Consider the following 26002-nt stretch of genomic DNA (forward strand, 5'->3'; position numbering starts at 1 on the left):
AAGCCACAGGTTTTTGCAGCACCGGATGAGAGGGGGGGGACCCAGTTAACTGAGAAAATACAAATTGTATGCTTCCCTCCTCACATAGGTAACCATCCAGTTGACCTTCAAGCTGTCAACTTCAACTACTTGTGAAGGCAACCTGTTCCAGCAATCTCTGACTAAAGAAATCTTCCTACAATTTAATCTAAACCTGTTAGCATTAGTAGAGGCATATGATGCAAGAAAGCAAGCTGATGCAGCATCAGACAAAAAAAAAAAAAAAAAAAAAAAAAAACCACTTCCATTTCATCCCTCTGTTCATTCGAAATACCTGTCCAGCTGAGCCTTAAATTTATTTAGGCTATCAACTTCCACAACAAGGGGTGGAAGTCTGTTCCACCAACCAACTACCCGCTGGCTAAAGGCAAATTTCCGCACATCTATCCTACATCTGTCTTTCCTCAATCTGAATTTATGCCCTCTCAGGTGATTATTCTGAGCAAGAGGAAGAATCCCATCGGCATTGAGCATGCTCAAACCATTCAACGCTTTATACACCTCTATCAGATCACCTCGCTGGTGCCTAGTCTCCAGACACTGTAATTTGCAAAACTTAAGCCTTTCTTCGTAAGGGCAACCCTTTGTTCCATTCACTAATCTTGTTTCCCTTCTCTGTACTTGTTCCAGCAGCTCTACATCCTTCTTGAAATGAGGCCTCCAGACCTGTATACAGTACTCAAGGTGTGGCCTGACCATTGCCTTATACAAGGGAATAATCACCTCCTTATCCCTGCTAGAAAAATTCCTGTATATCATTGACAAGACACCATGAGCTACTCTTGCAGCCCATCTGCACTGCTCAGAGAACTTCATATCTGCCTCCACAATTACCCCCAGGTCCTTTTCATTCTCTACCACTGTCAGTGTAGTACCACAGAGTTGATACGTTGCTCTGGGGTTGCTGTTTCCCATATATAGTACTTTACATTTGTCAATGTTAAACTTTGTATGCCACCTCTCAGCCCATCTGCTCAACCTTTCCAGATCCTGTTGCAGCAGCATAGCATCAGTAGTGTCCTTAACAACCCTGCCAACCTTTGTATCGTCTTCAAACTTGGACATTAAGCTTGATATACCATCATCAATATCATTTATAAATACAGAAAACAATAATGAACAAATACAGAAAACACTGAACCCTGAGGGACCCCCACTAATAACTTTAGTCCACGATGAGCAGTGTCCATTGATTACCACTATCTGTCTTCTCCTTCAACCATCCCTTTATCCATAGCAGCAATTTGCCTCCAATGCCACACTGCTCCAATTTGTGCAGCAGTATTCCATGTGCAACAGTATAAAAAGCCTTTCTAAGATCCAAATATATAATATCAAAGTTATTCCCTGCATACAGTTCTTTTGTGACTGCATCATAGTATCCAATCAAATTGGTCAGACTTTCCCTTAACAAAACCATGCTGTGTCCGAGCTATAACTGAAGTCTCTCTAGATGATCCTGCAGTGCTTCTTTAACCAGTGCCTCCATTAATTTTCCTGGAACAGAAGTTAAATTCACAGGTCTATAATTACTTGTGTCAGCCTTTGATCCTCCTTTATGAATTGGGGTCACATTTGCACATCTCCAGTCTATGGGTACCTCCCCTGAGTCGAAGGAAGCTCTCATAATTGTGGCTAAGGGTTTGCTTACTTCCTTTGCTGCCTCCTTTAATAAAACTGGATAGATCCCATCCACCCCAGGCACCTTTCTTGTGTTTATCTTCAACAATTTCTCCTCCACTTTATTATCAGTTATTACAAGATTATCTAGCTTACTGCCAGAGTTGAATACACCTCTGGCATTCCCCTCACTGAATAATTACTCATGTGTGAATGTCTGTTTCCCTGTAATGTGAATATCTGCCTCCCCAAGTTCTTGAATTTTCATTAACAGTGAAAATTCCCTCTTTGTTCATTTTACAAATCCCTCTCAGAGTCTTATAAACTTCAATCATCTCGCATCTGAGGTGCCTGGTCCAAGCTCTGTAGCACATATATGGAGTCTTTCCTCAATATGGTCGCCCTTTTGCCAATAGTGATATGCAAGTTGCCTGTCTTTGGACCCTTTGAAGAGGCTCAATATCTGTTTTCAGCTGAGGTCCCCATACTTCAATACAGTATTACAAATGTGGTCTTGCAATTGCCTTACACAGTGGGACTACGACCTCCATATCTCGAAAGGATAATGTTCAATAAATAATTGATAGAACACAATAGGCTTTTCTGGCTGCCTGTTTATACTGCTCAGAAAATTTCATATCTGCCTGTATTGTAACTTCCAGATCCCTTTCTTCCTCTATAATGTTTTTAATTCAGCCCCACCAAGTGTATGATTTATTTTGGGGTTGCTATTCCCCAAGGATAAGACTGCATTTTGCTGCATTAAAACATAGCCACCACTTTTCTGACCATTCTTGAAGCATGTTCAAGTCATCCTGAAGGAACGGTGCTTTTTGACACCAGTATAAAGAATATCCCCATTAAGTATAATCCCCTCCCTTCTTGCCCTGAAATCACCCAGAAATCTTAGAATTTTTCCAGTAATCCCAACCTGTTCTAGCTTATACAGTAACCTGTTATGAGGGACTGAGTCAAATATCTTCCTAAAATCCAAATAAACTATGTCAAAGCTGTTCCCTACATCCAGTTCAAGAGTAACTGTGTCAAAATAGCACACTAAATTAGTTAAAACATGATTTTCTGTTAAGAAAACCATGTGTGTTAATCAGAATGCCATATCTATTTAAATGTCCTTAGATTTCACTCTTAATTATTGTTTCTAGGATTTTCCCTACCAATGAAGTCAGTCTAATTGGTCTGTAGTTACCAACTTTGCTCTTGGAACCACCTTTATGAATTGGTGATACATTGGCACTTCTCCAATCCATAGGAATCTCTCCTGAGTCCAAAGAAGCCCTCATAATTAACTTCAATGGTTCAATACACTTCCTGGCAGACTTCCTCAAAATTACTGTATATGCCATCAACTACAGGAGCCTGCCTTTATGCTCAAAAGATTTTCAAATAAACAGTAATCTGTAATTTCAAAATCATTAATTTCATATGACTAACCCTCATTTGCAAGCCTCTTCTCAGCATGAAGGGTCTTTCTTCAATAAAGACAGATGTAAAATACCTGTTCAATTCATCCATATTTTCAGCTGGGTTCCAAACCTTTAAATTTATTCTAATTACTGACTGCTATAATGCCAGTAGAAAGTGTGTATTCCAACAATCAGTTACTTTCTGGATGAATGAAAATTTACACGTATCTATTCTGCACCCTCCCCCCTACCTTTTTTTTTTTTTTCAATTTAAATTTATGTCGCCTTATAAGTGTTGTTTAAGAAGAATAATAAAGATCCCATTAGCATTCCAAACTCAATTCTGAACAGGCTGTGAACAGAAAATGTGTTTCTTATCGAAACAATAGTAAAGCATTCTGATCTCTTCCCAAAGATACTGGCCACAGCTTCTGTACCTCTATACTCCAGGCTGTTATTGTTATTTGGTTTTAGGAGCATTAGCAACTAAGGCCATATTGCTCCGGGATATGCGGTGGTCATTCCCTGACCTTTCCGCATCCTCCGTATTTGGTGGTGACGGACTCGAACCCCGGTCTAATCAAGAAGTGTGTGCTACGCACTGCTGCTCCTTCCCACCTGGCTACGGAGGCACCTATACTCCAGGCTCTGACTGGAGTATAGAGGTTCAGATTTTTAAATGAAATGCAAAAGAACCAGATGGTTCTATTGCATTTCAGTTAAAAATAAACAAACTTACTAGCATCCTAATTTTGTTCTAACTCATTTATCAATAATCATGATAAGCCACTTCTACTAACCCAATACACTCAATGTCTTCCATGGTCTTCAGACAGAAAAAGGATATTAGAATTCTGAATAATCTTGATACCAAGAAAGTTCCAGGACCTGATGGCATATCTCCACACTTGTTCTCCAAAACTGTGTTCTTGAGCTTGCTCCTGTTCTGTGTTACTTTTTTTTTTTTTTCTTTTTTTTTCTTTTACATTCTTATTGCACTGGTATGTTTCCTTCTGCATGGAAATTGGCTCACACTCAGCCAGTACTTAAAAATGGTGACAATTTACTTCCCTCCGATTAATCCCATTACACATAACTATTCTTTTCAAAGTAATGAAGAAATCCATCAACAACAACAACTTTTCTATTATACAGAAACTTCCAATGACTGGTCATTACCAAGATGGATTCCATCAGTGTAATAATATATGCCATCCTCCAATATAATAATATATCAGCATTAGCAGAGGCATATGATGCAACAAAGCAAGCTTGTTGAGAATCAAGCAAAAAAAAATATAAGCTGAAAGTTGAAAAAAAAAGTTCAATAAGTTGAAAGCAAAGCTATCAACTTCCACAACAACAGATGGAAATCTTTTCCAGCAATCAACTACCCGCTGGCTAAAGGCAACTTCCACACATATATTCTACAACTGTCTTTCCGCAATTTGAATCCATGCCCCCGAGGTTCATAATCTGAGGAAGCAGAGGTATCAAATTAGCACTGATCCTGCTCAATTCATTCAAGGCTTTAATACACCTCAATCAGATCACCTCGCAGGTGCCTAGTCTCCAGACATGTCAATTTGCAGAACTTAGGCCTTTCTTCATAAGAACACTCCTTTGTTCCCCTCACCAGTCTTGTTGCCCTTCTCTGTACTCATTCTAGCAACTCTACATCCTTCCTAAAATGAGGTTTCCAGACCTGTACGCAGTACTCAAGGTGTGGCCTGACCATTACCTTATACAAGGTGATAATCACCTCCTTATCCCTGCTACCAAAATTCCTGTATATCATTGACAAGACTCAATGACCTGCTCTGGCAACCTGTCTGCACTGCTCATAAAACTTCATATCTAACTGCACAATTATCCCCAATTCTTTTTCATTCTCCACTACCCTGAGTGTAGTACCTCCCAGTTGATAGATTACTCTGGCGTTACTGCTACCCATATGCAGTATTTTACGTTTATCAATGTTAAACTTCATTAGCCACCTCTCAGCCCATCTGCTCAACTTTTCCAGATGCTGCTGCAGTAGAATACTATCATTACGGAAATTAACAACCCTGCCAACCTTCATATCATCTGAAAACTTACACTCTCTCTCACCCGACCATCCTTTTATCCATTGTAGGACCTTGTCCATAATGCTGTACTGCTCCAACATGTACAGTAGTTTTCCACATGGAACAGTATCAAAATCTTTCCTAAAATCCAAGCATATGTTATCAAAACTATTTTTTGTGTCCAGTTCCTTTGATGTGGCACATCATAGTATCCAATCAAATTGGTCAAACAAGACTTCCTATTAACAAATCCATGCTTTGTATGAACTATAACTGCAGTCTTGTCTAGATGATCCTGCAGTGCTTCTTTAACCAGTGACTCCATTATTTTCCCCAGAACAGAAGTTAAACTAACAGGTCTGTAATTACTCATGTCACCCTTTGATCCCCCCTTTGTGAATTGGAGATACATTTGCACATCTCCAGTCTGCGGGGACTTCCCCTGCTCACATAATTATGGTTAAGGGTTTGCTTATTTCCTTTGCTGCGTCCTTTAATACAACTGGATAGATCCCATCCATCCCAACTGCCTTTCTTATGTTTAACTTAATTTTCAGCTAAACATAATTTCTTATGCTTAACTTTCTTCTTCTTATTATTATTATAATTAGTCTTATGGTGCAAGGAAGCCTGAGTCTTTTGCTGCACCAGCCAAAAAAAAAATTTATGAGTTACCCCTGAGAGAGAGAGAGAGAGAGAGAGAGAGAGAGAGAGAGAGAGAGAGAGAGAGAGAGAAGGGAATCACCAAGAAAAAGAAGAATGATGATATCCAGCTCAGGACCCTGGGGGTGCCAAGCCAATATATACTCACCAGATGTGAGTGACTGCCCAGGTGTGAACCAACGCAAGCAGGAGTCGAGGTGTGGCACTCATACCACACGGAGGAATGCCACCCCTCTGTGTTACCAGGCAATACTAGGTGATAGATGACTCTCATCAACCGGTGCAATACCACCACTGCTTATTGGAGGCCTGAAGTGGTGGAACCCATGTTTATTCTCCAGAGCTAAGTTCCAGTCAACTCTTCCCCATCTCTTCCATCATGCAGTATGACTGATGACTTTTGAGGTTATGATGAACATCATGGGAGATCCAATCTTCCTTACATTTCAAGGGTACAGCTCTAAAATGGTGTTCACAGGTCGGCGCTAGTTAGGACACCGGACTGGATCAAACCTATTGGTAACTCTTTAGGAGGCTTCTGGATCAGCTAGTGTATAATCTTGCTACCTCTACTATGCTAGATAGTGACTGGAGGGAGTCTGAGTAGTGTGTATGGGGGGGGGGGGGACATTGTCAAGGCCACATTATGTCAAGGACCTGGATATAATATATATTTACCATGTGTAAACCATATCCAAAAATTTCATTCCTTCATACAGCATGCCCCCCCCCCCCCCACTTTTTCTTACTATTGAATACACCATGAATTGTCAAACTAATAGAGTAAGCTGATCTGTGGAAAGATCTGAACCTCCACAACACTTCCTAGTCCATTTTACAAATATACGTGGTCTCAGTTCTAATCCCAACAATGTCCATTTCCACTTGCAGTCTGCCAAACCCCATGTACTTTTTCTGACATAATCGCAGTTATCAGTTGATTCAATTACTACTCATCTCAGTTGCCCAAATTATTCGCTGTATGATTCCTTTCGCCTCAAAAGTGGTACTTTTGCATATGTCCATTCTGATATGCCCTGTCAGAGACTTGGTAATTTGGAATCTCCTCTTTTCAATCTTCTCTGGCTTAAAAACTCTCTACCTCACTGTGTCAAATTCATCTGTTGTCTCTATTGTTCTCCCAACTCCACTAATCACTTGGAGCTCTGACTTCCTCTCTTTGCAACTTGACTTCCTCCAGTCCAACTTTCCTAACAGTGAGGTAATTTTCCTTGGTGATTTCAATGTTCACAACTCCAGCTGGCTTCTGTTTTCTAGTCACACCGACCCAGCTGGTAGAGATGCTGAGGCCTTTGCAATTACTAATGACCTTGCACAGATTGTTCATTTACTTACTAGAATACCGGACAATCCTAACCATACAGCCAACATGCTTGATCTTTTTCTCACAAACAACACTTCTAAGTACACGTTCGAAGTGCGTGGTACTTTAGGTACCTCAGATCACAACTTGGTGATTGTCTCTTCTCAAATGGAGCCTTTATCTCAGGCTATTCTGAACCTTGTATTGTTTAGCATTACAAGAATGCTAAATGGGATGACCTGCGAGATTTATTTTCTTCTTTTCCTTGGTCGGACTACTGTTTCAAAACTTCTGATGTCAACGTTTGCTCAGATCCTGTCAATGAAATTATTCTTGTAGGAATGGAATCCTTTATTCCACACTCAACTTTAAAATCTCATCCTTTATCTAAACCTTGGTTTTCCAATAAATGTGCTAAGGCTGTTCAAGAGAGGAATGTTGCATATCATAATTGGCTTGTTTCCAATTCTTCAGTTTCATTTCCTGCCTACACCAAAGCTCGCCACAATTGTAAAGCAGTTATTAATCAGTCCAAATTAGATTGTGAACAGGTTAAGAGTAGAAAACTTGCTTCTTGCCCTAATGGTAGCCGAGCATTCTGGTCTCTTGGCCGCAACTTTTGCCCATCTCTGCTCCCACCTCTGTCAAAACCAGATGATTCTGTTGTCGCTTCAGCAAAGGATAAATTCAATTCAGGCTCTATTCAATACCTCCTGTGGTCTTACATCAAAAGGATGTCAGAGGGATTTTGACGAATCTTGATGCTAAGAAAGCTCCAGTCCTGATGGTATTTCTCCACTTGTTCTCAAAACCTGTGCTCCTGAACTTACTGCTGTTCTCTGCCGCCTTTTTTCACTTTCTTATTCCAAAGCTGTGTTTCCTTCTGCTAGGAAATTTGCTAATATCCAGCCAGTTCCTAAAAAGGGTGACAAATTCCTCTCATCCAATTATTGTCCCATTGCAATTACTTAGGCGAAGGTAAAGAAAGTCAGCACGAGAACGACGAGAAACGTTGGATAACTTACATGGAAAATTAGTTTCCCGATATGACACTCTAGCACTGCTCGCTCGGTAAGCAGATGGTAGTTGTTATCACTCTGGAGCAAAGTTGAGAACGATATATTGATTGACAGATAAGTGTGGCAAACGATGTGCTGATTGGTGCATGAACAGAACAAACGACAACATTGGTTTAGTAGCACTAATGGTAACTTGCTCTAATGAACGCTTTCCATAATGGTGAAAAAAGGTCAGGTTACCTCCACTTAGTATTAGCCGCATGGTGCAAGAAAGCCTATGGCTTATGCTGCACCAGCCAAAAAAAAAAAAAAAAAAAAACCGAACAAAACAATGATAAAAAAAAAAAAATAAATAAATAATAATAATTAATAAAAAAAGGAAATTAAACATATCATCCTCTGCGCTTCCCTGACCCGAAGGTACTATCCAGATGATCTTTGAATTTCCCCAAACTGTCAGCCTCTACCACCCATGTAGGCAACTTATTCCAGTAATTTATAACTCGCTAGCTAAAATAAAAATTTCCTGCAGTCCAATCTAAACATTTCCCTCCCGTAACTTGAATTTATGTCCCCTAGTTCTAGCATCATTTATTGAATTTATGTCCTCTAGTTCTAGCATCGTCCTCATTCATTTTACTGATGCCTCTCAGAGCCTTAAACACCTCAATCAAATCTCCTCTCTAAGGTGTCTAGTTTACAAACTCTGCAATCCACATATTCAAAGTCTTTCTTCATAAGGACGCCCTTTTGCCGATATCACCAGGCGAGTTACCCGTCTTTGCACCCTTTCAAGAAGCTCGATATCTTTCTATCGAGTATTCCAAGTGTGTACAGTATTCCAATATTCTTGGATAGTATTCCAAGTGTGGTCTAACAAAAGCCTTATATAATGGGATTATCACGTCCCTATCTCTACTTGCAAAAGTTCGATAGATCATCGATAAGACACCATGGACCTTCCTTGCAACCTGTTTACAATGCTCAGAGAATTTAATGTCTGACCGTATCGTAACACCCAAGTCCCTTTCCTCCAGTACTGGGTTTAGTTGAATTCCACCAAGTGAATAAGTTATTTTGGGATTACTGTTTCCAAGATGTAATACCTTGCACTTTGTTGGATTAAAGCATAGCTGCCATTTTTCTGACCATTCCTAAAGTCTATCTAGGTCTCTTTGAATAAGCTCAGCTTCACAGTGATCATTAACCACTACCAATTTTAACATCATTTGCAAATTTAGACATCACGCCCTCTATCCCTTCATCAATGTCGTTTACGAAAATTAAAAACAACAGTGGTGCTAATACTGATCCTTGGGGAACCCCACTTCTTACATCAACCCAATCTGAGGAATAGCCATTTATCACAACCCTCTGCCTCCTGCCCTGAAGCCATCCTTCTATCCATCTAAGGATTTTCCCAGTGATTCCAACCTGTTCCAGCTTATAAAGCAACCGCTCATGTGGGACTGAGTCAAAAGCTTTGCTGAAATCTAAATAAACAATGTCGAAATTATTCCCTAAATCCAGCTCGTGAGTGACCCTTTCGAAATAGTGAACCAGATTTGTTAAACATGATTTTCCCTTTACAAAACCATACTGGGTATCCTTGAGAATTTCAATTCGATCCAAATGATTCTGAATTCCACCCTTGATCATTGCCTCCATGATTTTCCCTACCACTGAAGTCAGACTGACAGGTCGATAATTTCCCACTTCACTTTTAGAGCCACCCTTATGTATGGGAGATACAGTGGCACTTTTCCAATCTAAGTGAATCTCCCCAGAGTCTAGTGATGCTCGCTTAATTAGCCTCAATGGTTCAATGCACTCACCTGCCGCCTCCCTTAAGATTATGGGATATATTCCATCAACTCCAGGAGCCTTACTGGTCTGTAGGCTGAAAAGTTTTTTCATTAAATAATCTTGCGAAATTTCAATATCATTAATTACATATTTTTCAACTTCGCTCCCACAATTTCCCATTGCCACAACAGGCTTTTCATTTGTAAATATCGATGCAAAATAACTGTTGAGTTCATTTGCAATGGCAGCTGGTGTATTTATTACTATCCCCTTTCCCTTACGTAAAGGTCTGATCTGGTTTGTCTTGCTCTTCTTGGCATTTATATATGTGAAGAATTCCTTATCCCCTCCCCCTCTTTGCTCTGTTTGCTAGTGGTTTCTCATAAACTGCCTTTGCCTGTTGAACCTTTTCTGTGGCTCTATTACAGATCACCTTGTAGCTGTTATAGGCTTCAGTACTTTTTATTGCTCTGTAACCTTTCCACACCACCCTTTTCTGTTCAAGTAATGTGGCAACTTCACTATTCATCCAACTTGGAACCCTCCTCGTGGAGTATTTTTTTAATGGTATATACACATTCAAGGCATCTGTGATTAATGTTTTAAAAGCATACCACAGTTCAAATGTGTTTATTCTCTGCGCGATATCTACCCAGTTAATAGAGGCCATGTAGTACTTTAAGGCATCGTAATTTCCTTTTCTGAAATTAAAACCCATTCCTTTGCCTTTTACTGCTGCTACCTCTCTCATCATCATCCACCGTAGAACTCCGTGATCACTTCCTGCTACTGGTTCCTCTACTGTCAGCCCTGTTATGTCATCTGATTCATTAGCATTTTTTAGCATTAGTAGAGGCATATGATGCAAGAAAGCAAGCTTATGCAGCATCAGCCAAAAAAAAAAACAACCCTTTCACTTCACCCCTCCGTTCGTTCGAAATACCTGTCCAGCTGAGCCTTAAATTTAGTTAGGCTATCAACTTCCACAACATGGGATGGAAGTCTGTTCCACCAACCAACCACCCGCTGGCTAAAGGCAAATTTCCTCACGTCTATCCTACATCTCTCTTTTCTCAATCTGAATTTATGCCCTCTCAGGTGATTATTCTGAGCAAGAGGCAGTATCCAATCAGCATTGAGCATGCTAAAACCATTCAAGGCTTTGTACACCTCTATCAGATCACCTCGCCGGTGCCTAGTCTCCAGACACTGTAATTTGCAAAACTTAAGCCTTTCTTCATAAGAGCAACCCTTCGTTCCATTCACTAACCTTGTTGCCCTATTCTCTGTACTTGTTCCAGCAGCTCTACATCCTTCTTGAAATGAGGCCTCAAAAGTACTCAAGGTGCGGCCTGACCATTGCCTTATACAAGGGAATAATCAACTCCCTATCCTTGCTAGAAAAATTCCTATATATCATTGATAAGACACCAGGAGCTACTCTTGCAGCCCGTCTGCACTGCTCAGAGAACTTCATATCTGCCTGCACAATTACCCCCAGGTCCTTTTCATTCTCTACCACTGTCAGTGTTGTACCACAGAGTTGATACGTTGCTCTGGGATTGCTATTTCCCATATGTAGTACTTTACATTTGTTGATGTTAAACTTCATTTGTCACCTCTCAGCCCATCTGCTCATCCAGATCCTGTTGCAGCAGCATAGTATCAGTAGCGTCCTTAACAACCCTGCCAACCTTTGTATCGTCTGCAAACTTGGACATTAAGCTTGATATACCATCATCAATATTATTTATAAATACAGAAAACAACAATGGACCCAACACTGTTCCCTGAGGGACTCCACTAATAACATTAGTCCACGATGAGCATTGTCCATTAATTACCACTCTCTGTCTTCTGCCACTCAACCATCCCTTTATCCATAGCAATAATTTGCCACCAATGCCACACTGCTCCAATTTGTGCAACAATATCAAAAGCCTTTCTAAGATCCAAATATATAATATCAAAGTTATTCCATGCAACCAATTCTTTTGTGACTACATCATAGTATCCAATCAAATTTCACCCCGGGGGCTCACATCTGGTGAGTATGGGCTTGGCACACCCAGGATCCTGAGCTGGATATCATCATTCTTCTCTTCTCTTCTCTTTCTTGGTGATTCCCTTCTACTTTTGACTCTCTCTCTCAGAGTAACTCGGGAATTTTTTTTTTTCCTGGTGCAGCATAAGCCTCAGGCTTCCTTGCACCATATGGCTATTAATAATAATAATATATTGGTCAGGCAAGACCTTCCCTTAACAAAACCATGCTGTGTCTGACCTATAACTGAATTCTTGTCAAGATGATCCTGCAGTGCTTCTTTAAACAGTGCTCCATTAATTTTCCTGGAACAGAAGTTAAAATCACATGTATATAAATACTTGTGTCAACCTTTAATCCTCCTTTGTGAATTGGCGTTACATTTTCACATCTCGTCTGTGGGTACCTCCCCTGAGTCCAAGGAAGCTCTCATAATTATGGCTAATGGATTGCTAACTTCCTTTGCTGCTTCCTTTAATATAACTGGATAGATCCCATCCACTCCAGTTGCCTTTCTTGTATTTATCTTCAACAATTTCTCCTCCACTTTACTCTCAATTATTTCAAGATCATCTAGCTCACTGCCACTGTTTTCTCCATCTATGGCATTCCCCTTCCTGAATAACTCCTCATGTGTGAATGCAGATCAAAATATTGATTTAGTTTGTTAGCTACCTGAGCAGGATCATGAACAATTGAACCATTGATATCAATTGGACCAATCTGATTCATATCCTTCCTTCTAGAGTTTACATAAGTAAAGAACTCCTTGCTGTTTTTCTTTGCATCCCTTGCCAAAGATTTCTCGTAATCTGCCTTCGCCTGCCTAACCTCCTTTGTAACTTGGTTACAGATCAACTTATATCTATCATAGGCTTCTGTGTCACATGTTAATTTGTATGTATCCCATGCATTTTTCTTCTCTGCCATATGTCTCAATAGTTCATCTGATATCCATTTAGGGCTGAACCTTGAACAATATTTCTTAGTTGGTATGTAAAGCCTAGTAGCTTCCAAGATAATTTCTTTGAATGCTTCCCATTTTGAGTTTGCTGTTGGTAATATCATCAGTTGGTCCCACTGTATAGAATTTAAATACTGTCTCAGACCATTGTAGTCGCCTTTATGAAAGCAATAACTCTTCCCTTTACCCCTGATGGTAGTTACCTCCTTGAGTAACTCCCACTTCAGCACACTGTGATCACTGCCACCTAGTGGTTCTTATATCTGCAGATGCTTAATGCATGAAGAATCACTACTGATAATCAAATCAAGAGTATTGCTCCCTCTAGTTGCTTCCCGAATATGCTGATTTACAAAACAATCATCCAATAAATCCACAAAAGCCTTGCTAGTGTGTGTGACCAACCCACAAATTCCAGTCAATATCTGGGAAATGAAAATCCCCCATTATAAGACTCTCTGTTTTACTGGCCCACTCTATTTCCCTGTACAGTTTCTTATTATACTGATCAGAGTCATTAGGCCTATAGCACACTCCTACTCTCAATTTTGATCTCCCAATGCTTATGTCACACCAAACTGACTCGACACTGCACTGTCCAGCGATGTCGACTGGCTTCACTTCCTTGGATTTTATGTGTTTCTTAACTAATAGCATAACCCCTCCTCCCTTCCTATCCTTTCTGTAGATGTTGTACTCCCCTAATTCCAGTTCTGCATTACTTATATCTGTGTGACACCACGTCTCTGATATCCCAACAATATCCACCTTTGATGCTTTGAGTAATACTTCAAATTCATCAAATTTATTTACCAAACTCCTGGCATTGGTGTACACGCAAGTATACATGCACCTGTTCTTTTTCTTAGCTACCCTAACACAACCTATGTGTTTACTTGTACCACAATGACTCCCAGCAGTCTCTGAAATATCCTGCATCTTATTTTCCAAGCTGCTGCTCATTCCAATAGAAGCAGTGCAAGAATCACTTTCATCTCTGCCAGTGGCTACTGTTAATCTATTAGTCCTTGTATCCCCCCAATCTAGCAGTTTTCCGACCCACCTAACACTGCCTCGATAGCATAAGCAAACATTCTTGCACCCTTTCTATTTAAGTGTATCCCATCCCTGTAGAAGCAGTCTCTCCTGTTAACAAGTACAGACCAGGCTGAAAAAAAATTCTACCCCTTGAGCCTTGCACAATCTTTCCAGGGCCAAATTGATCGACAGGGCTCTCATCATATACTCCCTCCTATCGTGTCTGGGCAGAATTGCAGACACTTTCAAATTCTACCCTAATTCACGACTTTTTTTCAACAGTGACCTGTACTTGTGAAGTAATTCCGCCGGTCTCCTACTCTTAATATCATTATTGCCAACGTATACAACTATATCACCTTTTGTGCCCTTAAAAGATGATATCCGCTCTACAACGTCATCAACCTTTGCCCCTGGCAGACATGGGTGATGATGAGGTCAAGGATATTCTTTTCTTTAGTACTTTCCTTGACATATTGATACAAATAACAGTCATCTAGTTGATTTAAAAATTTTGTTCCCCATGTCGAGTTTCCTTCCCATTTTCTCCAATCAATTAGAGGCAAATTGAAATCACCCATAATAAGACATTGACGCTTACTTGCCCATTCCATTTGAATGTAGAGGCTTTTGTCATAATCTTCACAATCACCTGGTCTGTAGATTACTACTACACACATACCTTTGTTTCCAACTATCTCACACCATACAGATTCTATACTAGCATGTGAAACATCTGAATCCGGGAAAGCTATCATCGCACTCAGGCTGCTTCTGATAAGAAGCATTAACCCACCACCCCTTCTATCTACCCTATCCTTCCTAAATACATTATACAAGCCGTACTGAAACTCCTCATCCCCAATTTCCGGGTGGCACCACGTCTCCCTAAGCCCTATTATGTCCGTGTTACTTGTTTTAACCAGCAGTTCGAATTTGCTCATTTTATTGATAACACTTCTAATATTACTGTATAAACAATTAACACTTACTGTTCTTGTATATTTAACAACCCTAACACAACCCTCGAAGTTTTTCAGGCTCTCTTCCCTGGCATTAGCTACCCACTCATGTGAAACGTTTTTGTCCCCAGAATATCCAGATAATACATCCAGTTGGGGTAACAGATAAGAACTCTTGAGGTATGTGCAAGAGTTACTTTGACCAATATTATCAGATAAATGCTTGTCAGTATTACCTACATCCTCGCTAACTAGCAGTTTCCCTGAACCTTTAAGGTATCCTCAATAATACTGGCAAAAACTTTTGCACCACCTTAGTTTAAGTGTATCCCGTCTCTACAAAACAAATTCCTTCTACCTACAAGTGTGGGCCATGCTGACAAGAAATTTCCCCCCTAAAGCCTTGCAGAGTCGTTCAAGTCTTGAGTTAATCCACAAGGCTTTTAACATATAATCTCTCCTATCATGTCCGGGCAGAATTGCAGACACAGACATGGCCTAGCTCGCAGCATTTCCTCAGCATGGTTCTGTATTTTTCCAACAAATCGTCAGATTGCGTACGTTTAATATCATTAGTCCCCACATGAATAATAATATTCTCTTTACCCCCCTTAAAATTTGACAATTTGTTGATGACATCATTAATAGTTTGCTCCCGGCAGACATACCCTGGTTCTACTCAACCTATCCTTATTACAAAAAATATTCCCCATTTCCCTGACAATGGAGTCTCCTAACAAAACAATGTCCTTTTTAGCCAGAGTAGTTTGCACTTGGTTTTTCTGTTTTGAGGCCCGAATCGGGTGTGCATCACTTGGTAGATTGCTGGAGTCTTGAGTCCCTGACGAGCTCCCAGATGCATTATTCTTGAGGGCAAGCATCCGTTTTCTCAGGGACTCAAATTGTTCCATCGGTGCACCAAATTGTAATTTAAGATTGGTGCACTCCTTACATCGATCACAAAGAAAAGAATCCCCAGGTGAGCTAGGATTAGTCACCAGGTCGACCTTGGAAAACATTCTACAGGTTCCACAACGGATTAAATCATGACTCACCTGGAAATCGCCATCGGCTATTTCTGTGTGAGTCACGATACCCTGTGATGTGTTTAAGGCAGATCTCGTAACTACCATTATAAAATTAAATAAATATCACTGAAAGTTAACTTTAAAAAATTATATCTATAATATTATTAAAATCAAACTGTTACAGGAAAACCTATAACAAAATAATCCAACAATATCTAAATAAATCAAATATTTAAAAGCACTAACCAACAGTAATCCACTTAACTGAGGAGCCCTGACGAAGTGTGTCCGCTCACCTCGAATGCCAACCTAGATAGAATCTCAATCACTTGAATCCCATGGGAGCTTGAACCCCTTCCGAAGTGGGGGGATAACCTAACCTTTTTTCTTTAGAATCATGGGTGGACTAGCGCATAAATTGTTTATTAACAAAATATTACTGTACTTTTATTTTTAAAGACACTTGTGCGGATACACACGTATCATAACGTCAATCAAAACTTCAATAGCTATTCACTATATCTATCTATATATATATAAAATATAAAAAATTAATAAATATCTTATGTAAAGTAAACTAAACAAGAACTGATTAATGCCATCTATACATATCTAGATAGAACATTTCATCAGTCTTATTATATATTTTTTTTGTATAGTTTAAGTACAATTAGTAAAATAGGTAAGATATAGAATAAATATATTTCATATTGGATAAGCTGATAGGGATAAACTTAACCCTATAATAGCCATAACTGGTCCACGAGGCCAAACCTAGTAAAGGATGATCATTAGTCAAAGTAAAAGTAAAAATAAAACAAATAATAATATATATCAAGTCAATCAGTCATGGGACACATTGAAAGGGACTTTTTCAAGGGCTAACCCTTTCAATATGTCCCCCTACAATTAACCCAGCTATCAGTTTCTGATATCATCTGCCTGTTTAACATGGTCAAAAGGTAATTTATGAGATAAATGGATAAGTATAATTAAAGTTAGAAAATAATTTAGTTGTTAACAGGCTGGATGACTTTAGCCCGACCGATAGTTAAGACACATAGAAAAACTAGCAAAAGCAAATATTAAGGAAGAAGAGTAATAAAAGAGAACCAATATCCTTCAATTAATATCATATTAATAAGTACCAAAGGAGGAAACGCTAAAATAAGGAGAATGGATTCAAGGTTTAAGAATAGCAATAGTACATCAATCCCCCTCGAATTACTCTAATAGTTCATGAGGTAAGAAAAATAGAATATGATAGTAAAAAGTTAAAAATAAAGGAAAAGCTATAATACAATTGTACGTAGGACTTTACCGGGAGCATAACTTCCCATCCCTTATAGAAAGAGATCCTGGTATATCATAAGTATAATGAAGCAAAATAGGATTTTACTTTGACTAATGATCATCCTTTACTAGGTTTGGCCTCGTGGACCAGTTATGGCTATTATAGGGTTAAGTAGCTACCAGCTTATCCAATATGAAATATATTAATTTTATATATCTTACCTATTTTACTAATTGTACTTAAACTATACAAAAAAAAAAAAAAAAAAAAAAATATATATATATATATATATATATATATATATATATATAAAGAATCTTTCTTTCTTTTCCCATTATTTCCTAACCTAGGTCACAAAATATAAAGAAACCTTTTCTATTATTTCCTAACCTACCATTCAAGATCAGGTTACGAAATATAATGGAAAGTAAAGAAACCTTTTCCTTTTTTCGTAACCAAACCTAAATCAACAGTATAGTAAAAACACACATATACTCTAAAAATCTGCTTTTAATAATGAGAAAAAAACATAAATGGAGAACATAAAAATGAACAGAACGAAACTTTTATTAATTTAGTTTTCATCAAAAAATCAACCAACGTTTTAATTTCCTTACAAATTTCTTCCATCTTTAAAAGATTCATCGCTACTATTACCTGTTTACCGTTCATCACAAAACTATTATGCACCATTCTTTACTCATAAATACACATTATAATACCAACCAATGACTACACAGTAGCTTATCGTCTGTTGCGCCCACCACCAATCATTTCATCATTCGCCACGCTTACCTGTCAATCAATATATCCTTCTCGATTTCGGCTCCAGAACGATAACACCTACCGTCTGTTTACCGAGCGTGCAGCGCTAGAGTCCAGTGTTGGGAAACTAATTTTCCCCGCAAGTTATCCGACATTTCTCGTCGTTCTCATGTTGGTTTTCTTTACCTTAACCATTAATTCTACTCTTTCTAAAGTAATGGAGAAATCAATTAACCGCCAACTCGTAAACTACCTAGAACCCTTCCGTCTGATCAACGATCACCAGTATGGATTCCGTCAGTGTTGATCCCCCAGTGATATTCTGGCTTATGTTACCCATTTATGGACAAATTCAACGGAAAAGTTCGGTGAAGCACAAGCAGTGCTCTTGACATCTCAAAGGCTTTTGATCATGTTTGGCATAAAGGTCTTCTAAACAAGCTTCCATCTTATGGTTTGCCAACTGTTTTTTGTAATTTGTTATCCAGTTTTCTCTCTGAGCACTCACCCTCAGTGAGTAATCAGAGAGAAAACTCTCTGATCACTCACCTTTCTTCTCTTTCTTCTGTCTCTCTCTAACTTCTAATGCTGGTGTCCCCACTCTTTTCCTCTTATATATTAATGATCTTCTTCCATTGACTGAAAATCCTATCCATAGTTTTGCCAATGATAGCACATTGCATTCCACTTTCCATTTTGAAAAACATTGCCCTGCTGAATCAGCTTCAACTTCTCGAATATCCGCTACCAATTCCTTAAAGGCCAATCACCAGGTAATTCTCCAGTGGGGGAAAGCCAACTTAGTTGATTTCAATCCTTCTAAAACTCAGTCCTGTCTTATATTTCGCAAAAAGGATTCTTCTGCTCCCATGCTTATCTTTGGTGGCACTCCAATTTCTAGGCAAAATGATATATCTCTTTTGGGGATTACCCTGACTTCTAATCTCTCTTGGCACAAGCACATTACAAATATTGCTTCCTCTGCATCTAAAAAACTTGGTTTTCTCTTTCGCTCTCGGCGTTACTTTTCTTCCAAACAGCTGTTCACTCTGTACAAATCGCAAATCTGCCCTACCATGGAATATTGTGCCCCCCCAAACCTCTCTCAAGTTTCTAGATTCCATTCAGAAGAGGGCAGTTAGGTTAATTAATTACTCCTCTCTAACAGAGTTTCTCCACTCGCTGTCTCATAGACGTTCTGTTTCTGCTGCATGCCTTTTCTACAGATACTTCTATGGGCACTGTTCTTCTGAATTGGCTTCTATAATTCCCGCTCTCTCTTTCAAAACAGTCTCAACACGTGTCACCACTAGCAAACATCTATTTACTGTCCAACTTCAAACTCACAGAACCAATTTTTCATCTTCCTTGTTTATTCATTCAACTGCCGTTTCTGGAACAACCTTCCTTCATACGTATTTTCTGAAAATTACAGTCTACAGAAGTTCAAGTCTAATGTCAACAAACATCTTCTTTCGTCTTCTCAACCGCCAACCCAAGCACGGTACTAAGTACTATAGGTTCTAATACCTCTCGTGTTTGGGGTTTTCATAAAAAAAAGTGAGCCCCTGGGGCCATGTTACTTATCTTTGAATAAATTTGTTGGAAAATAGTTGATGATACTCAGTCAGTTGTCCTTGACATTTCTAAGAATTTTAATTGTGTTTTTATCATAAAGGTCTAGTAAACAAACTCCCATCTTATGGATTGCCAACTTTTTCAACTGGGTATGTAGTTTTCCTTCTGACTGTTCACTATGGGAGATGATAGACAGCTTCCTTTGACTGAAAACATTTGTGAAATTCATTTTCTAGAAATCGCAGGAAATTTTTTTTTTCTTTTCATTTTGAACCTTTACTTTTTCCATTTTAAACTCCTAAACAGAGAAATGATTTTTTTCTTAAAGTCATAAAATTTGTTTATTACTGGTTGTAAAAATGTCAAAAATACCTTTTGATAGCATCTAATGCAGCATCATCATCATCAGCAGCTTCTTCTGCCCTGTAATTCCACAATTCATCAGATGCATTGATTATTTTTTCTCCTGGAAGAGATTATAATAAATAAACATCCAAGTATTTTGGTTAAGATGCTATAATACTCAAAACAATTTGATGATAAACAAAAAGCAAAAATTCAGTTTATTAAAACTAAAGGACCTTAACATTTTTATAAATGAATTTAGCAAAAGCAGTGTAATCAGCAGCAATTCATACAACTCTTATCACTTACAGAAAAATTTCACGTAACAAGATTATTGAGCTGATCAAGTTATCCAAGAACCCATGGAGGATTCTTGACTACCCTTTTTTGAGGGTCTTCTCCAGCTGGAGCATCACAGGAGGTATGGTGAAGCAATAATAATTAACATATCAAGTGCCCACTCATGTTCAATTGAGGTGAGGTAAGGTGAGTTGAGTTAGCCAGACAATGGAGATTAGACATTACCTTTGATGAAAATGAATCTCTTAATTGCTAACTTAGAGGGTATTAGTGTCATGATCTCATTTCTACATCTGACTTATTAATAGTCCACTGACAGGTTAATCCAAACTCTATTCTGAACAGGCTAGGAGTATAAAATTTTCTTCTTGTCCAAATGTTAGTCATGCATTTTATTCTCTTGCCAAAGCTACTTGGCTACTTCTGTCCTACACTCCCACCTCATATGGTCTACCAAGATCTGCAGTTCACAAGCCCCCACTTCTAATGCTATCAAGCACAAAGGAAGAATTGCTATAGGTCCCATAAGTGTGCTAGATAGGGCTTTCTCAAGCATCAATCAAATACAAATGTAGGATCTAAAGCATAACTTTTGTAATGTGTTGAATAGGATTGTCACCTAACCAGAATGCTCTCAGGTCCAGTCTCAGCAGGTATGCCAGACGTCCCGCAATGCACGGGACAATCCCCTACAAAAGTTATTTGTCCTGTGCCCTGCATAAACATTTAAATGTCCCGCAGGTAAAAAATGAACAGATTTTGACTGTAAAATAATGCCATAAAAAGTGATGGATGCTGTTATGAAATGTATTTCTTTCCTAATATGTATGAATTTCGAACATTGGCGGGTGAGTTGCACGCTGATGCTCATGGCACGCGTTAGATGTCCAGGAATCCCCTCGAGCCGCTCAGGGATTTTTAGACGTAAGCGCCTGCGTAAATAGTGCGATCAACGATGTCAGTGCTGTCTGGTGGTCTAAGCTAGGTGTATCTCGAGTGTGCGTTTATCTTTCATTATAAAAAGAATAAAAATTATTTTGACATTATTTTGACAGTATTGATATAGAATCTATTGTTATTAAAATATTTAATGAATTTAGCTCTTCAACAAAAAAGACGACTGAACTAAAAGACTTTTTTGAATGGACAGAAACAGGATGGAATGAAATGTTACGGCATATACCAACAAGGTGGCTGACTCTTTTACTGGCTATTGAGCGAATATTGACCAATTTTGCACCTATTAAATCATATTTTATGAGCAAGAATAACATAGCACCTATATTGAGACATTTTTTTGAACATGAGCTTCATGTGGCGTATGTAAAATTTGTAAAGAATGTATGTTCAATATTTCAACCAGCGCTAAAAAAAACTCCAAGGTAGTAATGTTACAATTGTTGAAATATATTCAATTATGAATAATGTAAGGCAATCCTTGATTGAGCATAAGAATGAATGTTATTATGGAGAAAATATTCATGAAATTATCCAAAATTGTGATAACCTAAATGCTTCAAAACGGTTTAAAATGGAAGAAAATAATTTATTTGATACGGCTATAAAATATATAGAGAAATGGTTTAATTTCAATGACCACAAATATAAAATTCTCTCTAACTTATCTTTGCATAGCATACCAGCAATTTCATGAAATCATAGAAATCACTAATGCATTTAAAATAGAAGTAGATCAAGATTTGCTGTTTGAAGAATATATCTTCTTAAAAAGATTTATGGCAAATATAATGGATATTGAAAGGCAATTACCGTGTGATCAAAGATGGCTTTGTTTTTTTAAAAAAAATTCTTCTCCACAATTTTTAAAAATTATCGAATACATTTTCTCTATTCTGCATGCAAATGCAACATCTGAAAGGGTTTTTAGTCTAATGATGAGTGCTTGGCATAAAGATAAAAATAGGTTGATTCTAAAAAATTTGGAGGCCGAGTTGATAAAACAGAATTTTGGAATTCCAATTTTTTAAAAAAAATCAAGGTTTTAGTCATTCTTAATGAAGTGAAATCAAATGATAAATATTGAATAATTTTTAGGATTATAGTATAAATAAAAATTTAAGTCAATTATCTTTTGTTGTTTTTTTTTTTTTTTTATTAGATACATTTTTAAATGGCCAAAATGAAGTTTAGAAATTAAAAATGATATGTCAAAATCGTTAATTGTGAAAAAATTTTCTTGAGAAAAATTGCCGCAATTTTTTTTCATTTTTGTCCCGCGAGACCTAATTTGAAATCTGGCATCCCTGAGTCTCAGTGAGTCATATAGTGATGAGCAATCAAAGGGACATAAAGAATGTGGAGAAATCAATTAACCGCCAACTCTTAACCTACCTAGAAACCTTCCATCTGATCGCCAGTATGGATTCTGTCAGTGTCGATCCACTGGTGATATTCTGGCTTATGTTACCCATTTATGGACTAATTCAATGGAAAGGTTCGGTGAAACACAAGTAGTTGCTCTTGACATCTCAAAGGCTTTTGATCGTGTTTGGCATAAAGGTCTTCTAAACAAGCTTCCATCTTATGGTTTGCCAACTGTTTTTAGTAATTGGTTATCCAGTTTTCTCTCTGATCGCTCACTGAGGGTGATGGTAGATGGCTTTCTGTCTTCTAACTTCTCCACTAATGCCGGTGTCCCCCAAGGTTCAGTTCTTTCCCCCACTCTTTTCCTCTTGTATATCAATGACCTTCTTCCATTGACTGGAAATCCTATCCATAGTTTTGCCGATGATAGCACATTGCATTCAACTTTCCATTTTGAGAAATCTTGTCCTGCTCAATCAGCTTCAACTTCTCGAAAATCTGCTACCAATTCCTTAAATGCCGATCTTCAGGTAATTCTCCAGTGGGGCAAAGACAACTTAGTTGATTTCAACCCTTCTAAAACTCAGTCTTGTCTTATATCTCGCAAAAAGGATTCTTCTGCTCCTATGCTTATGTTTAGTGACACTCCGATTTCTAGGCAAAATGATATATCTCTTTTGGGGATTACCCTGACTTCTAAAGTTTGCAGGCTGGCTACTAGTTACTACGCCGGACCAAACCTATTGGTAACTCTCTAGGAGGCTCTGCCAGTTAGTAACTGGAGGGAATCTGAGAAGTGCGTATGCTGCCTCGGAGGCATTGTCGAGGCCACATTATGTCAAAAATCTGGGTATATTCTTAACATAGGTATGCCATATCCAAAAATTTCATTACTTCATTCAGCATGTCTCTTCCACTTTTCTTACTATTGAATACACCATGAATTGTCAAACTAATAGAGCAAACTTATTTGCCAAAAGACCTAACCCTCTCAAATACTTCCTAGTTCATTTCACCAATATACATGGTCTCAGTTCTAATCGCAGCAATGTCCATTTCCACTTTGAGTCTGTGAAACCCCATGTACTTTTTCTGACAGAATCTCAGTTATCGTTTGATTCGGCTACTGCTCACCTCAGTTGCCCAAATTATTTGCTGTATGAGTCTTTCCCCTCAAAGGTGGTACTTCTGCATATATCCATTCTGGTATTTCCCATCAGAGACTTGGTAATCTGGAATCTCCTATTTTCGATCTTCTCTGGTTTAAAATTTCTCTACCTCAGTAATGGAGAATCAATTAACCGCCAACTCTTAACTATCTAGAAACCTTCCGTCTGATCAACAATCACCAGTATGGATTCCGTCAGTCTCACGTTACCCATTTGTGGACAAATTCAATGGAAAAGTTTGGTGAAACACAAGCAGTTGCTCTTGACATCTCAAAGGCTTTCAATTGTGTTTGGTAAAAAGGTCTTCTGAACAAGCTTCGATCTTATGGTTCGCTGATTGTTTTTTGTAAATTGGTTATCCAGTTTTCTCTCTAACTGCTCACCGAGGGTGATGGTAGATGGCTCTGTCTTCTAACTTCTCCACTAGTGCTAGTGTCCCCGAAGGTTCAGTTCTTTCCCCCACTCTTTTCCTCTTGTATATTAATGACCTTTTTCCATTGACCAGATATCCTATCCATAGTTTTGCTGATGATAGCACATAGCATTCCACCTTTCAGTTTGAGAAACCTTGCCCTGCTCAATCAACTTCAACTTCTCGAATATCTGCTACCAATTCCTTAAATTCCGATCTCCAGTAGGGCAAAGACAACTTAGTTGATTTCAATCCTTCTAAAATTCAGTCCTGTCTTATATCTCGCAAAAAGGATTCTTCTGCTCCCATGCTTATCTTTGGCAACACTCCGATTTCTAGGCAAGATGATATATCTCTTTTGGGGATTACCCTGACTTCTAATCTCTCTTGGCACAAGCACATTACAAATATTTCTTCCTCTGCATCTAAAAAACTTTGTTTTCTCTTTCTCTCTCAGCATTACTTTTATTCCAAACAGCTGTTCACTCTGTACAAATTGCAAATCCGTCCTACTATGGAACATTGTTCCCACATCTGGGGCGGTGCCCCCAAAACCTCTCTCAGCCTTCTAGATTCCATGCAGAAGAGGGCAATTAGGTTAATTAATGACTTATCTCTAACAGAGTCTCTCCACTCTCTCATAGACATATTGTTTCTGCTGCATGCCTTTTCTACATGGGCACCATTCTTCTGAATTGGCTTCTATAATTTCCGCTTGCTGTCTCTCTCTCTCGGCACCAGCCAACATCCATTTACTATCCATCTTCAAACTCATAGAACCAACTTTTCGTCTTCCTCGTTTATTTATTCAACTGCCATTTTCTGGAACAACCTTCCTTCATATGTATTTCCTGAAAATTACAGTCTACAGAAGTTCAAGTCTAATATCAAGAAATATCTTCTTTCGTCTTCTCAACCTTCAACCCATGCGTGGTACTAAGTACTATAGGTTGTAATACCTCTCGTGTTTGGGGTTTCATAAAAAAAAAAAAAAAAAATGTGGACACTGTAGAGATATTGGAGACATGGCACCACTCACACATAATGGATACAGCATTTGAATATGGTGAGTACAATGCATACAGAAAGGAGAGCCAGGACAGGAGGGGTGGGGGAGTTATGCTTTGAGATAAGAAGTACACAGAATCTAAGGCAGTGTATCTGGTTAATGTGATGGCCAGTGCATTATTGAGTCAGTGGTGCCATAAGCACTGGGAAGAAGAAATGAGAGTAGGAGTGTGTTATAGGCCAAAATAACTGATGAGTATATACAGACAAACTAGTTCAGAAAATCAGGATGTCTTATAATGGGGATTTTAGCTTTACAGATATTGACTGCTTTTGTGGGTTGGCTGCTCACATAATAAAAAGACTTCTGGATTTGTTGGATGACTATTTCCTACACCAGTACATTAGAGAAGAAATGAGAGAAAGCAAAACTCTGCTGATCTGATTATTGGCAGTGACTCTTTGTGCATTAGGACTCTCCAGATAAAGAAACCACTAGGAGGCAGTGATCATAGTGAATTAATGTGAATTAATGTGGGAATTCCTTAATGATATAACTACTGACAAAGGTAAGTAGAAGGGATTTGCTTTGGTAAGAGCCATTACAATGGTCTTAGACAGTTTATAAATTCTATTCAGTGGGACCAACTGATGACATTGCCAACTGCAAATTCTAAATGGGAAGTATTCAGGGAAATAATTGCAGGAGCTAATAGGCTTTTTATACCAACTAAGAAATGCTGTTCACGGCTTAGATCTGAATGGAAACCAGATGAACTGATGAGACAAGTGACAGAGGGGGAAAA

The 26002-nt window shown here is 38.5% G+C and overlaps 1 protein-coding gene across 4 annotated transcripts in view; it reads right to left on the reverse strand.

Annotated features, from left to right (window-relative positions):
• The window catches only part of LOC150076271 (uncharacterized), a 695145-nt gene that overhangs the window by 236106 nt on the left and 433037 nt on the right, over positions 1 to 26002 (reverse strand). For all 4 annotated transcript variants that reach the window (XM_090388135.1, XM_090388136.1, XM_090388134.1 and 1 more), the window contains exon 8: positions 20010 to 20103. In XM_090388135.1, the coding sequence (XP_090244261.1) occupies positions 20010 to 20103 (94 nt within the window). The remainder of the gene's footprint in view (positions 1 to 20009; positions 20104 to 26002) is intronic.

Source organism: Mastigoproctus giganteus, chromosome 13 (assembly GCF_048544385.1).
Source record: "Mastigoproctus giganteus isolate SK-2022 chromosome 13, ASM4854438v1, whole genome shotgun sequence".
Classification (NCBI taxonomy): domain Eukaryota; kingdom Metazoa; phylum Arthropoda; class Arachnida; order Uropygi; family Thelyphonidae; genus Mastigoproctus; species Mastigoproctus giganteus.